This window comes from Mandrillus leucophaeus, unplaced genomic scaffold (genome assembly GCF_000951045.1).
Source record: "Mandrillus leucophaeus isolate KB7577 unplaced genomic scaffold, Mleu.le_1.0 Scaffold262, whole genome shotgun sequence".
In the NCBI taxonomy this organism is placed as follows: Eukaryota; Metazoa; Chordata; class Mammalia; order Primates; family Cercopithecidae; genus Mandrillus; species Mandrillus leucophaeus.
This window is the reverse complement of record NW_012102721.1, coordinates 1,697,337-1,712,675: the sequence shown is the minus strand read 5'-3', so window position 1 is coordinate 1,712,675 and position 15,339 is coordinate 1,697,337. Positions and strand designations below refer to the sequence as shown.

General features: G+C 36.0%; 1 protein-coding gene across 1 annotated transcript in view; it reads left to right on the top strand.

The window, feature by feature from the left end:
* BRWD1 (bromodomain and WD repeat domain containing 1) overlaps positions 1-15,339 on the top strand; it is a 119,322-nt gene that overhangs the window by 49,853 nt on the left and 54,130 nt on the right. Inside the window, exons 16-18 of the mRNA XM_011984167.1 lie at positions 582-675; positions 3,077-3,208; positions 13,803-13,897. Of these exons, the coding sequence (XP_011839557.1) occupies positions 582-675; positions 3,077-3,208; positions 13,803-13,897 (321 nt within the window). The remainder of the gene's footprint in view (positions 1-581; positions 676-3,076; positions 3,209-13,802; positions 13,898-15,339) is intronic.

Genomic DNA, 15,339 nt, shown 5'->3' with positions numbered 1-15,339 from the left:
TTCCAGTTGGAGAAAAGGGACAATCAGTCTTTTCCAGAGAAGAAAAATGATTTTTAGTACCTTCTTCTTGGTGGCAGGTCCTTTGCTTTGAAATTGGTCACAATAACATAATCTTTTTGTTGTATCATGTGAGTGAAATATAGGTGATTAGAAAAACCAGTAACATTGTAATTCTTGTTTTCTATAAATTATCAAGCATAGCTTGAATAAATGTGGAGAAGGCAGACTCTGTGCTTATTTTTTCTTTAGAGAAAGAAATTGCAATCTTAGAAAATCATGAAGACGTTTTGAAAAGCTATTATGGGAGATACTGTTTGAATTGGTCCTAGTAGGACCAGTCAGAAAACAAATGAATGAGTATTTTTGCCTCAAATATGAAAAATAGGTCCTTCTAACGGCCTCTGAGATTTTATTTATATTAATATAAATTTTTAACAAGTTTTGTTTTAACTTTAGAGATTTTGTGTATTTTTAAAGTATATAAGCTTATGATTTATAGAATCAAACTGGTTTTTGTTCTTTATATCCTTTAGTTATCCATCAGTTCAGTAGTTAATATAACTGGGTATTTAAATTTGTAGGAAGCTGGAAGACTTCCGATTAGAGAAAGGTGAAGAGGAAAGAAATCTTTATATAATAGGAAGAAAAAGAAAGACACTTCAGCTCTCACATAAGGTAACCTAATTCTGTTTTCTTAGCAAATTAGAAATTAAATTGAAATTTAGAGTTTTCTTTTTGATTTATAAAACTCAGTAACTTTCATCTGAAGTGGAGTGTTTCTTGCTTAAGGTTTTCTGTTTGGGATTTAAAATAGTAGACTTAAGGTTATACAGCTGTTGGAAAGGAGTAGTTTGAAAACTTGAGAAAAAATGCCTAGTGCCTAACAATGGTATTGAGTTCTTAGTTACTAAATTATTTGATTCTGAATTTTCGTTTGGTTCTTTTTTTTTAGGGCTCTCAGTTTTCTACTAAAATTCTCATTGTTTTAATTACTTGGAAATCAGCCATAGCTATTTTAAAAACAGAGGTCTGGTAATTTCATTTTTTCCAATGTCTTGCTTCTCTGTGGACCATTTTCTATTGCCTATTGATTTTCTTTTTTATCATCATGTTTTTGTTTCTTTTTTGATTGTTAAATGTTAGAAAAGATTTGAAGCACAGGATGGCTTTGTCCCCAGAGAAGATTTACATTGGCTTCTGGCAGCCTTCTAGGGCCACTCTCAAGCCTATATTGCCTTAACCGAACAAGAATGGGCTTTAGTTCCTTGGGATTATTGTTGTGTCTGTAGTTTACCTACAGATCTAGCCTGTAGCCCTTTGGGCTAACAGCCAAAGCCTGGGGGATTTCCCTACATATAGGAGGCTATGAATTGCAAATTTATTAACCTAACTCATGAGTTAGTCTGTGTTTTTTGCTTACTTGCTAAACCTTCCAGCTTCCTCTTCTAGAATGAAATTCTAGGGTTAAAAAATATGTATATATACACACACACATATGTCTTCTTTTTTTGATCTTGGTTCTGTGATTCTTCATAACCTTTTAAGGCATATAGTGCCTTTAAACAGATTTGTTAAAAAATATGTTTTACCAGATTTTCTAGTTTTTCTTAGTGAAAGTTTGGCCCACCTACGTGTTAACCTATTATCACTCATGAAATTCATTAATAGGAATTTTTGCCAAAATCAGTACTGACAAATTCAGTTCATTTTAAGATCAACCAGTAATAATGTTGAAATTCTAAAACTGACCAATGCTCATTAGACAGATGCCCACTCATGTGAAAACTTATTTGTGCATAAATTTAAGGGATATGTGCTCTCATTGGGTAGTCTCATCTGCCTTTGGTGGTTGGGGAATGGCATGCCTTTTAAAAAAACTAAAACCAGTATAGTTATTTTATTTGGCTGATTTTGAATGATTATTCTGTTTTCATAAAAATATATTTAAAACATTTAGGTCATTTAGGCTGATTCCATGTCCTATGCTATTGTGAATAGTGCTTTAGTGAACATAGATGTGTATATGTCATTATGGTAGAATGAGTTGTATTCCTTTGGGTATATACCCAGTAATGGGATTATTTGGTTGAATGGTAATTCTGAGTTCTTTGAGAGAGATCATTAAACTGCTTTCCACAGTGGTTGAATTAAGTTACAGTCTCACTAGCAGTGTATAATCATTCTCTTTTCTCTGCAACTTCATCAGCGTCTGCTATTTTTTGATGCTCTCCACCCCCCAGTTTTTTTTTTTTTTTTTTTTTTTTTTTTTGCGGGGAGGTAGGGTCTCACTCTTGCCCAGGCTGGAGTGTAGTGGTGCAATCATGGCTCACTCACTGCAGCCTCAACCTCCTGGGCTTGAGTGATCCTCCCACCTCAGCCTCCCTAGTAGCTGGGACTATAGGTGTGTACCACCATGCCCAGTTAATTTTTTGTTTTTTGTTTTTGTTGTTGTTTTTTAGGGGCAGGGGTTTCTCCACGTTGCCTGGGTAGGTCTCGAACTTCTGGGCTCAAGCGATCTGCCTGCCTTGTCCTCTCAAAGTGCTGGGATTACAGGTGTGAGCCCCCACGTCTGGCCTTGACTTTTAAATAATAGCCATTCTGACTAGTGTGAGATGGTATCTCATTGTGGTTTTGATTTACATTTCTCTAATGATTAGAATGCTGAGCATTTTTTCTTCACACCTATGTATATAGATAGTGAGACGTTCCTTGAGAAGTTGCTTACTGCATCATAATGTATGAATATATATTTTTCATTTCTGAGATGTATACTTTTAAGGTGACACCCTTTCAGATTATTGTTATTTTCCCTTATTCTTGGTAAACCAGTTAACTTATAGCATAGTTTGGAAAATGCCCATCTAATGTGCATTTTCTCATGTTTTCTAAGGACCTTAAAAGTAAAATTACTAAGCTTGAGTTAAAACTGTACGGCAGAAATACTACCTTCTTTTTAAGCTTTTCGTTTTTTTCTTTTTGCTTTAAATCCTTTTGGAAACTTGATAGAATTCCCATTTTGTTGATATTGTCCTTATTTAGGTGTTGATTTTCATTCGCATGTTTTTCTGTGTTTCAGTCGGATTCAGTGGTTTTGGCATCACAGTCTAGACAAAGGACATGTAGGCGTAAATACCCAAATTATGGTAGAAGAAATCGTAGCTGGCACGAGTTATCTTCTGGAAATGAGTCTTCAAGCTCCGTAAGACATGTAAGTGGAAAACTTTAAAATGTTATAATCTTAAATGAATTTGTCTTAGTTCTTTACTTTGAATGAATATACCCCAAATTTATATGAAAATATAGCATTCTGCAGAGATTAATATGAAATTTCACATTTTGAATGTTAACAAAAACTTTTAATGGCTAAGATAGTCACACACACCGTACACTTGTGCAATCCAGTGGTTTTACATGTTGAGCATCCCAACTCAGAAATTCGAAATGCACCAAAATCTGAAACTTTATATAAACTTGATGTTCTAGTGTGCATTTCAGATTTTGGATTTTTGCATTTGGCATGTTCAACCTGTAAGTGCAAATGCAAATTTTCCAAAATCTGAAAAAATACAAAATCTGAAACAATTCTATTCCCAAGCGTTCTGGATAAGCGGTATATAACCTGTAGAATATTGACAGAGTTGGGCCATCGTCACGACCCCTGTTAAATTTTTAAAACATTTCATCATCCCTAAAAGAAATCCTATTCCCATTTGCAGTCACTTGCCAGTCCCTCCCTCTCCCCCAGCCCCTCACAATCACTGATACATTTTCTTTTTCTGCATTTGCCTGTTGTGGACATTTTATATGAATGGGACTTTTTTTTTCTTTTTTTTTTGGAGACGAAGTCTCGCTCTCTCGCCAGGCTGGAGTGCAGTGGCATGATCTCGGCTCACTGCAACCTCCACCTCCCGGGTTCAAGCGATTCTTCTGCCTCAGCTTCCCGAGTAGCTGGGACTACAGGTGAGTGGTGGCCCAGCTAATTTTTGTATTTTTAGTAGAGAAGGGGTTTTCAACATGTTGGCTAGGATGGTCTGGATCTCTTGACCTCATGATCTGCTCGCCTTGGCCTCCCAGAGTGCTGAGATTACAGACGTGAGCCACCACGCTTGGCCGGATGGGCTCTTAAAATACGATTTTGTGACTGGCTTCTTTGACATTGCATAATGTTTTCTCTAATGATTAGTAGGTTGAGCATTTGTGTAGCATGTATCAATACTTCATTCTTTTTTTTATTTTTTATTGCCTAGTAATTCTCTCATTGGATGTACCACATTTTGTTTATCCATTTATCAGTTGATGGACATTTGTATTGTTTCCACTTTTTGGCTGTTATGAATAGTGCTGCTTATCAACATTCATGACAGGTTTTTGTTTAGACATGCATTTTCATTTCTTTTGGGTCATGCTGGGAGATGGTATGCTGAGTCATATGGCAAGTCTTACGTTTTAACTTTTTGAGGACCTGCCAGACTCCTTCAGATTGGCTCTACCATTTTATATTCCCATCAGAAATATGAGAGTTCCAGTTTATCTACATCCTCACCAATGATTGTTATTATTCCATTTTATTTGTGTTATCTTAATGGCGTGAAGTGTAGTATCTCTTGGTTTCAGTTTGCATTTCCCTAATGACCAGTAATGTTGAACATGTTTGATGCTTATTCATATCTTTTGCTTATTTTTCACTTTTTTTGGGGGGGGTCTTTTTATTGCTGTAAGAATTCTTTATGTATTCTGGATACAGTCCTTTATGACTTGTAGATATATGACTTGTAGAAATTTTATTCCATTCTGTGGGTTGTCTTTTCACTTCTTTGGTGGTGTCTTTTGAAGGATGAAAGTTTTAAATATCGATGACATTCATTTTATTTTTTCCTTACTGGCTTGTTCTTTTGCTGTTGTGTCTAAGTCTTTCTTTAATACCTTTGATTGATTTTTAATAATCATGTAAGCTGTTGGTCTTCATTTTGATTTGTTTGAGGAAGAAACCAATTTTTTTTGGTAAAGAATATTTAATAGGCTGGGTGCGGTGGCTCCTGCCTGTAATCCCAGCACTTTGGGAGGCCAAGGTGGGCAGATCACTCCTGAGGTCAGGAGTTCAAGACCAGCCTGGCTAACCTGGTGAAACCCTGTCTCTACTAAAAATACAAAATTTAGTCGGATGTGGTGGTCCCAAGTAGCATGTGATCCCAGCTACTTGGGAGGCTGAGGCAGGAGAATCGCTTGAACCCGGGAGGTGGATGTTGCAGTGAGCCGAGATCGCGCCACTGCACTCCAGCCTGAATGACAGAGTGAGACTCTTGTCTCAAAAAAAAAAAAAAAAACAGAGTATTTAATATTACAGTGTTAAAATTTCCTGATTGAGTAATGTTGTAAGGAATAAAGTGTTATGTATGACTGAAAAGTTCATTTAATTGTCTTATGATGCAGTAGGTTAATAGTTAAGCATGGGGTTTGAGTTTAAATCTAAATTTTTTTTTTTTTTTTTTTTTTTTTTTAGACAGAGTCTTGCTCTGTCGCCAAGGCTGAAGTGCAGTGGTGTGATCTCGGCTCACTGCAAGCTCTGCCTCCCAGGTTCAAGCGATTCTCCTGCCTGAGCCTCCCAAATAGCTGGGACTGCAGGTGCCTGCCACCACGCCCGGCTAATTTTTTTTTTTTTTGGTATTTTTTTTTTAAGTAGAGATGGGGTTTCACCATGTTAGCCAGAATGGTCTCGATCTCCTGACCTCATGATCCACCTGCCGCGGCCTCCCAAAGTGCTGGAATTACAGGCATGAGCCACCGCGCCCAGCCTAAATCCGAATTCTTTTACTTTGGCACTTTGCTTTGCTTTTCTGTGCCCCTGCCTATGTGATATGTACCTCAGAGGTGCAGCAATATGTACCTCAGAGGTGTGGTGAGAATTAATCAATAATGTCAAGTGTTTAAAATAGTACCCATTACACAATAATGTTAGCTATGATTATGATTAAAACCATCTGTTTAAACTATTTTTATTTTTTTGAGACAGGATCTTGCTCTGTTGCCTAGGCTGTAGTACATGGTGCAATCATGGCTCACTGTAGCCTCAAACTCCTGGACTCAAGCTATCCTCCTCCTTCAGCCTCTGGAGTAGCTGGGATTAACAGGCACCAGCCACCCTGCCTGGCTAAACTATTATATTATGTAATGAGAATGTTTTTACATTTTTTTTTTTTTTTGAGATGGGGTCTTGCTCTGTACCTCAGGATATAAATATGAGTAGGAAACAGTTATTTTATTATCTGTCATTTTTATATTGGTTGACCTTTTTCTTTTTTCTTTTTCTGCATACGTATTTCTTCCAAAGGTTCTATATGTAACTTCCATTGTATGACGTAAGCAATTGGATAGTCAGGTTATATCATGGTTTGGAATAAAGGATTATATATAGACTTTGCCTTTGGGAGGAAGGTATAGTATCCTAGTCTGGAAATAACTGTTTTACCATGCAGCTCTGTTCCAACCTCTCCCCCTCAAGTACCTTGAATTTGCCTAACATAATAGACATGGGATGGTTTCCTTTGGGAAAACTGTTACATGTAAGGTCATTCTAGAAAGTCTAGGGTGGTATGTAGTGGCGTTATCATTATTGACATGGAAATACATGAATTATTATCAAGGATATACAAAATCCTAGAATCAATATGTAAAAAGTGCTATAAAAGGGCTAAACATTAATGCATTTTATTATGCCTCGGAGGCACTATTGTAAATGTTTTATGCGTTATCTAATTTCATCATTCCAACAAGTAGGAATTAAGGCACTCTTATAATCTCTTTTAAAAATGAGGAAACTGAGGTACAGGTATGGAGGTTCAGTAACTTTCCCACATTTATATAAAAAGTTAGCAGCATGGTTTTAATCATAATCATAGCTAACATTATGCTTAGCATAGAAAAGCTAAGCAAAGTGCCAAAGTAAAAGAATTTGGATTTAGGCTGGGTGTGGTGGCTCATACCTATAATCCCAGCACTTTGGGTGGCCGAGGCGGGTGGATTTACGAGGTCAGGAGATTGAGACCATCCTGGCTAACATGGTGAAACCCCGTCTCTACTAAAAATACAAAAAATTAGCCGGATATGGTGGTGGGCGCCTGTAGTCCCAGCTATTGGGGAGGCTGAGGCAGGAGAATGGCGTGAACCCAGGAGGCGGAGCTTGCAGTGAGCTGAGATCACACCACTGCACTCCAGCCTGGGCAACAGAGCAAGACTCTGTCTCAAAAAAAAAAAAAAAAGAAATTAGCAGCATGATCTCAGAGCAGAAACCCTGCCTTCCCGAAGCATCAGTTCACTTGAGGATTTGGGAAAATTAAACTTAAAAAAAAAACATTTATTGAGTGCCTCCTATCTGCCTGGTGTAAATTTTTAATTTTGATGTAATTTCAGACATAAAAGTTCTGAGAATAATAAAAAATTCCTTTGTGTTTACTAACCTGAATGTTAGCACTCTCCTGTTTGTATGAATATATTTTAATCCTTTTGAGAGTGAGTTGTACGTATGCCTCTTGATATCTACCTATTTCCTTGTGTATTTTCAAAAACAAGTGATATAATTATCAAAATCAGGCTGGGTGCAGTGCCTCATGCCTGTAATTCTCAGCACTTGGGGAGACCAAGGTGGGAGGATTGCTTGAGCCCAGGAGTTCGAGACCAGCGTGGGCAATATAGGGCAACCCCTCCTCCACAAAAAAAATGAGAAAAAAATAATTAACTGGGGGTGGTGACCCACCTGTAGCCCCAGCTTCTCTGGAGTCTGAGGCAGGATAATCACTTGAGCCTAGGAGGTCGAGGCTGCAATGAGCCTTGGTTGCACCACTGTACTCAAGCCTGGGTGACAGAGTGAGACACTGTGTCAAAAAAACAAAACAAAAAATGAGGCAACAAGCAATATAATGTTATTATCAGATTTGCAGATCTTACTCAAATTTTACCAGTCAGTGGTCCTGATAATTTTCGTAGCAAAAGAAAATCCTAGATTATGTGTTACATTTTGTTGTGTCTGTTTAGTAACCTGAATCTAGTCAAGTTCCTCAATTTTTGTTTTAATGTTGATATTTTTTGATGATTTATGACTAGTAATTTTGATGATTAGGGTCATGCAGTTTTGTCAGTATTACTACAGAAAATACACTATTCTCAGTGCATCACATCAGAAAGCACATGATTTGTGTGATACGTGCTTTGATCACTTCCTAAGGTGGTGGTGTTTGCTGGTTTCTCTATGGTAAAATTACAGTCTTGATTGTTGGATTTACTCCTTGATCCCTGGGCTGCAGAATGGATGTGTTAGCAGGCATGAAAACAACATTAGTCTCCGTTGGCATCCCCATCAGAGCTCTTGGGTGGCTAGGTATATTATCCACGAGCAGTAATATTTAGAAAGGAGTCTTTTTTTTTTTTTTTCTGCTCAGTAGGTCTCAACAGTGGGCTTACAGTATCCAGTAAACCGTGCTGTAAATGATGCTGTAAATAGATTTGCTGCCACCTAGGCTTTGTTGTTCCATTTCTTACACACGGGCAGAGCGGATTTAACATAATTCTTAAGGGGCCTAGGATTTTTGAAAAGGTAAATGAACACTGACTTCAGTTAAAAGTTACCAGCTGCATTAGTCCTAACGAGAGTGAGCCTGTCCTAGAAGCTTTGAAGCCAGGCATTAACTTCCCTCTAGCTGTGAAAGTCTTAGATGTCGTCCTCTTCCAACAGAAGGCTATTTATTTCATTTGCATTTAAAATCTGTTATTATAGCTATCTTCATTTTATTCTCTTAGCTAGATCTTCTGGATCACTTGCTGCAGGTTCTCCGTTAAAGCACTTGCTGCTTCACCTTACACTTACACTTTTATGTTATGGGCATGCCTTCTTCTTTCCTTAAACCTCATGAACCAGCCTCTGCAAGTTTCCATCTTTTCTTCTGCAGCTTTGTCACCTCTCAGCTTTCATAGAATTAAAGAGAGTTAGGACCTTGCTCTGGGTTAAGCTTTGGCTTAAGGGAATGTTATTGCTGGTTTGACCCTCTATCCAGACCACCAAAACTTTCTCCATATTAGCCATATGGCTATTTTGCTTTCTTATCATTTGTGTGTTCACTGGAATAGCATTTTATATTTCTAGATTATTCATATAAATGAAATTATACAATATTTGTCCTTTTGTCTTTGGCTTATTTCAGTGTAGTTTTATTTTGCGTTTCTCTGATTATGCATGAAGTTGAACAACTTTTCATATGTTTATAGAGTTAAGAAAATCTTTACGAATAGTCTATATATGTCTTTTAGCCATTTCTCTTGTGCCTTTGTTCTCTCCCTTTCCCCCTCAGTTTTTGAGTTCTTTATGTGTTAGATATGTTAGTTCTTTCATATATATTGAAGATGTTTTCTTCCATCTTGTCAGTTAGTGAGGTTTTTCTCTGTCATTGTATCCTCTAAATAATTATAATCTGTGTGTGTGAAAGCCATTGATTTCAATACGTTTAATTTTTTATGTATCCTGCCTTACTGAATATTTGAGTTAATTCTATCATTGATTTCTCTGAGGTTTTCAAAGTATATTCTCATTTACAAAAATATATAGTTTTACTAGTACTCTTCTAATTTTTATACCTCTCACTGATTTCTCTTGTCTAATTGTATTGTGTGTTTAGTACTTACGATGGTGAATAATGGTGGATATAGTGGACCATCTTACTGTTGTTGATGATATTATTGTTTCTACCATTTTCACATTAAGATGCTTTATTTTAGGTCTTTATCATGTATATATGTATATGAGATACATATATATAAGATAGGGAGATTTCAGCTAATGCCTTTTTTTTTTTTTCAGTTTTCCATTGTTTCCATTATTACCTATTTTGAGTGCTGTTTTTAAAAAAATGAGGAATGACTGTCTGGTATTTTCTTTTAAAATTATTAGTAATATTATGATTTTTCTATTTATATCTATTTGGTATAATTTCAATTAATGCAGATCTTTAAAAATACAGTAGTCCCCCCTATTCCTGGTTTCACTTTCCAAGGTTTCAGTTACCTGTGGTCAGCTGTGTTCTGAAAATATTAAATGCTGCATTCCAGAATTAAACATTTTGTAAGTTTTAAATTATACACCATTTTGTGTAGCATGATGAAATCTTAAACTGTCCTGCTCTGGCCCGCCCAGGACAGGAATCATCCCTTTGTCCAGCATATCTATGTGTTACCTACTTGTCAGTCAGTTATCAGATTGACATCACAAGAAAAACGGTGAGTACTGTACAATAAGATACTTTGAGAATAAGGTATTTGGACAGGGAGAGAAAGCAACTACATTCACATAATTTTTTTGCAGTGTATTGTTATTTGTTCTGCTTTATCATTGTTCCCATACTGTGTCTGATTTATAAATTAAACTTTATCATAGGTATGCATGTGCAGGTAAAAACAGTATATACAGAGTTAGGGTACTGTCCACCATTTCATCTATCTGCGGGGTTTGCAGAGTTGGGGGGCAGTTGGAATGTATCTCCTGTGGATAAAGGAGTACTACTGCACTAAGACAAAGATAAATAATGTAGAATATTAAATCTACTTGACCTTTTAAAATAAATCCTGGTTTTGTGTTGTGGTAAACTGTTCTCCACCTGTGGTATGAATTCATTCTACGTTGTTTGCAGAGGTGTGGAGATGGCAATGTGTATGTATGTGTTGGTTCCATTCAGTTTTGGTTTAGAAAAACTATGGGCTGTAGAGTTAGCCCTAGTTTCTAATTCCAATTCTTATACTTACTTTCCTGTGACTTTAGACACATTACTTCACATTTCTTAGCCTTAGGTTTTGGTGTATATAAAGAGCTAGTAGTGGGCAGGTAAGAACTTGGGAGGTAACACAAAACTCACAGGCAAAGATCTAGGTTTTGTGAGGTTAGAAGCTGATATAATTTTAGGGACCTTCTTTAATAAAATTACAAATAGGCACCAGGGCTTAGATAAAATTAGAAGTTAAATTGTGAGCTTCCAAAACTTTAGTATTATTAGCTTTATGTTAACTTCTTTGCTTACAGAAGTGTTTTGAGAGTTAGTTGAGATAATACAGATAAAACATTTCACAGGGTGCCTAATTTCAGGTAGTAGCTTTTAAGAAAGGGTCTTTATATTACTGTTATTAAAAAAAAAAGTCTACTTTGAGCATAAAAAGCAGAGTTTTGTTCAGTAGTTCTAGAGCAGTAGGCCTTAGGATCTGTATTCCTAGAGTAGCATTTACTCACATTTTGAGAAACAGTTTTTAAGAATATGTTGGCTTTGATTTTGCCTATTCAGATGAAATAAGCAAAGTTAGATGTTTCCTTGAAATTTGGTTGGTCAGTTTTTGATTCTTAATGGCATTTTCATTATCCGTTATAGATACACCTAATATAAATGGTAATGCTACAAGAAAAGTTGATGTCTCAATTTAAAAATACCTGCCTAGAATCCATGACCAGAACTTAAAGAAGACTTCAGCTGTTAGGATTGTAGGAATCAGGCAGTCTTGTTTCCCTGTTTTCTCTTCACTGACTTAAAAAAAACCCACAGCAACTTTATTTTTAAGAGCACAATAAGTTCCTATGTACTCTATCTGTCCTGTAAAGTTTCTCCTATTAACCTTTTGAGTTAGTTCAAGCTCTAGCTGTTGAAATGAATATTATTACATTATAACTAAATTCTGTAGTTTACATGGGGTGGAGGAATCACCCTTTGTGTTGTACAGTTATGTGGGTTTTGACAAATGCACAGTGTTATGTATCTATCATAATAGTATTATACCGAATAGTTTCACTGCCCTGAAAATGCTCTGTGCTACACTTACTCATTCCCCCACCCATACCCCTGAACTCCTGTCAACCGTTTATCTTTTTACTGTTGGTCACATGCTCAGTCTCCCCTACTTTGAACATCCTGCAGCAGAGTGGAACATTTGCAGTCAGTGAGTCTAGACTGACACATTATCACACCAAGGCTCCACAGTTTGTTAGGGTTCCCTTCTGGAGTTGTACGTTCTGTAGGTTTGGACAAATTTATAATGACATGTATCCACCATTATAATATCATACAGAATGATTTTATTGCTCTAAAAATCCTCTGTGCTCTACCTGTTCATCTTTCTCTTCCCAGCAGCCCCTGGCAATCACTGATTTTTTGTCTCCAAGTTTTATCTTTGTAAAATGCCATGTAATTGGAATCATATAGCTAGTAACCTTTGCAGATTGGCTTCTTTCATTTATTAATATGCATTTACATTTACTACATGCCTTCTCATGGTTTGATAGTAGTTGTTGTTGTTTTTAGCACAGAATAATATTTCATTGTCTGGACATATCATAGCTTATCAGTTTACCTACTGAAGGATGTGTTGGTTGCTTCCAAGTTTTGGCATTATAAAGTTGGTATAAATACCTGGATGTAGGTTTTTGTGCGAACATAATTTTTCACCTCATTTGGGTAAACATCAAGTGTGATTGCTGGATCTTATTATGTTTATTTTTATAAGAAACTGCCAAACTGTCTTCCAAAGTGGTTGTACCATTTTGCATTCCTTAATGAGTGAGAGTTCCTGCTGATCCACACCCTTGTTAAAAAATTCTTGCCAGCATCACTTGTAGATTCAACACAATCCCAAACAAAATCCCAGCAAATTAATTTTACTGAGAAACTAATTTTTCAAGTTTATATAGAGAGGAAGAAGATGCAGTATAGCCAGCACAACACTGAAGAAGAATAAAACTGAAAGACTGACACTCTACTTGGCATTAAGACTTACTGTAAATCTGCAATTTTCAAGACAGTGATGCTGGTGAAACAATAGATCAATGGAACAACATAAAGAGCCCAGAAACAGACTGACACAAATATATTCAAATGATCTTTGGTGAAGGAGCAAAGAGAACTTGGTGGATAAATTTATTATTTTCAGCCAGTGGTAGAATAACTGGACATTCACATACAAAATAAACGAATCTTAGACACCAGTTCTTTCACAAAAATTAACTCAAAATGGATCATAAGCTTAATGTAAATGTAAAACAAAAAAACCCATAAAACTTCTAGAAGATAACAAAGGGCAAAATCTCTGTGTGTCCATGAGTGTGGCATTAACATTTTTAGATACAGTATCAAAAGCACAATCGTGAAAGAAAAAAGATAAAATATTTGGATTACACTGAAATGAAAACCTACTGTTCTGGGAAAGATACTATTAAAAGAATGAAAAGATAAGCCACAAACCAGGAGAAAATATTCGTAAAACTTATATCTGATAAAAGACTTATATTCACAATATACAAAGAACTCTTAAAACCAAGCAATAAGAAGGCAGCCTAATTTAAAAATGGGCAGAAGATATAACAGACACCTCACCAAAGAAGATAGACAGATGACAAATAACCATATGAAAAACTACCAAAATATGTCATAGTAAATTGAAAACTAAAACAATCAGATACACCTATCAGAATAGCTAAAGTCCAAAATGGAAAACATTTACATTGACTTTTTATTAAATTTACTCAGAATGGCCTATTGTATCACTTTTTTTGCTAATGGTGGTAGTGTTAAATCTTATGGATGTTCTCTTTTTGTCTTATGCTTTGATAAGGAAGGGATGTAGTGAAGAAGTTTGCTTTTTAAGTTTATCTAATTATATTTTTACTGATTACTGGTCATTTTTCTTAGATGATTTAATCTTATTGGGGAGGATTGTGTACAGCTTTTTTCTGGACATGTGTTATTTAACTTCAGGGATCAAGATTTTTTTCCCCCTTCACAAATTAGGAGACTTCCTGTGATCAAAGTGAAGGTTCTGGTTCTTCGGAAGAGGATGAATGGAGAAGTGATAGAAAAAGTGAAAGTTACAGCGAAAGTTCAAGGTATCTGTTTTTAATTGTTGTGATCTTTTAAGCATTTTAATCATAGCCTTGGATGGAATCATACTTGAATTTTATTTAAGAGGCAAGAATTTGCAACTGTGGAACAGTTTTTAATACACTTAAAAGGAGACAAAAACTAGATTAACAGCTGTTCCTGTAGAAGTATTTCAGGAGTTTTTTGTTGACTTTAGGCAGTTGACCCAGTGCTGTTGAACATGCATACTGAAAATATAAATTTAATCTTGGCTGTACCTAAAAAGACTAGTATCTAAAGTATGTGTGGTAAAACCACAAGTATATTCATTATTATTGCATGTGTTGAATTTTTGTTAGTTTCGAGATCCAAATTTCATGGGGCCAAAATGTCAGCTTCTGGTTCTTATCTTGGTGCGTGTCACTTTCATTCATCTCAACAAGCGCTCAACCCAGAAAACTGGACGTTAATCTCTCTTGTCCACCTATCCATAACATGGCTAGAAAATTCTCCTTCCTGAATATCACTCAGATCATCTTTCTTTTTTTTTATTGGTGCTGTATTGGTCCAAACCATTATCACATACTCTCTGCTTCCTTTCTTGTCTTGTTTTACTTCATTATGACAAGGAGCTAGAATGATTTTTTTTTTTTTTTAAAGAACATAATATATTATCTTTTTTTAAACAAATTTAATTGTGGTAAAATACACATAACAGAAATATCATAACCATTTAAAGCATGCAGTTCAGTACTGTTACGTACATTGACATAGTTGTGCACCCAGTCTCCAGAACCTTGTTTATCTTGCAAAACAGAAATTCTATACCATTTAAAGAACGATTCTTCACTTTACCCTTCCTCATGTCCCGGGCAATCACTGTTGTACCTTCCGTGTCTTCATTCATTGTCTTCTAATTCAACTTTTCTTGAATTTTATCCAAAACAGATCCTCTTATAATTTTTATAAACACACTCTTTTTCTAATAAATACCTTTTTGTAATGTGTTCATGTGTGTATTTGATAGAGATGAAAAGGTGTGTGGTTGGTTGAAGTTGGGCCAAGGATGGCCCAAGTAGAGACCTTTATTTTTATTATTATTTCTGTTTGGTGAAGCTAGTAGTGGACCAGGGACTAGTTTTCTATAACTAGTTTCCTCTTTGACTCTGATTTCGTTAAGGTATAGCTAGGACTAGTCTCTTTCTTAGATTGCTGTCATAACAGGGAGACTCCTCTTGGGAAGAAACTGACTACTTAGGACTTTCAGTTTGGTGTAACTGTGCTTCCCTTTAGCTTCTCAGTGTATTCACTGATGGCTTGTGATTCCAGTTGGAATTCCTGGTCTATATGTCAGCTTCCTCCAACATGGGGGTAGTGGTGGGGCCTATTTTTGGGGTTTTGTATGATTCTTACTGTTTCCATAAGTCTGTGTTTTATTTCCTTGAAGGAGTAATTGTTAGTTGTCTTG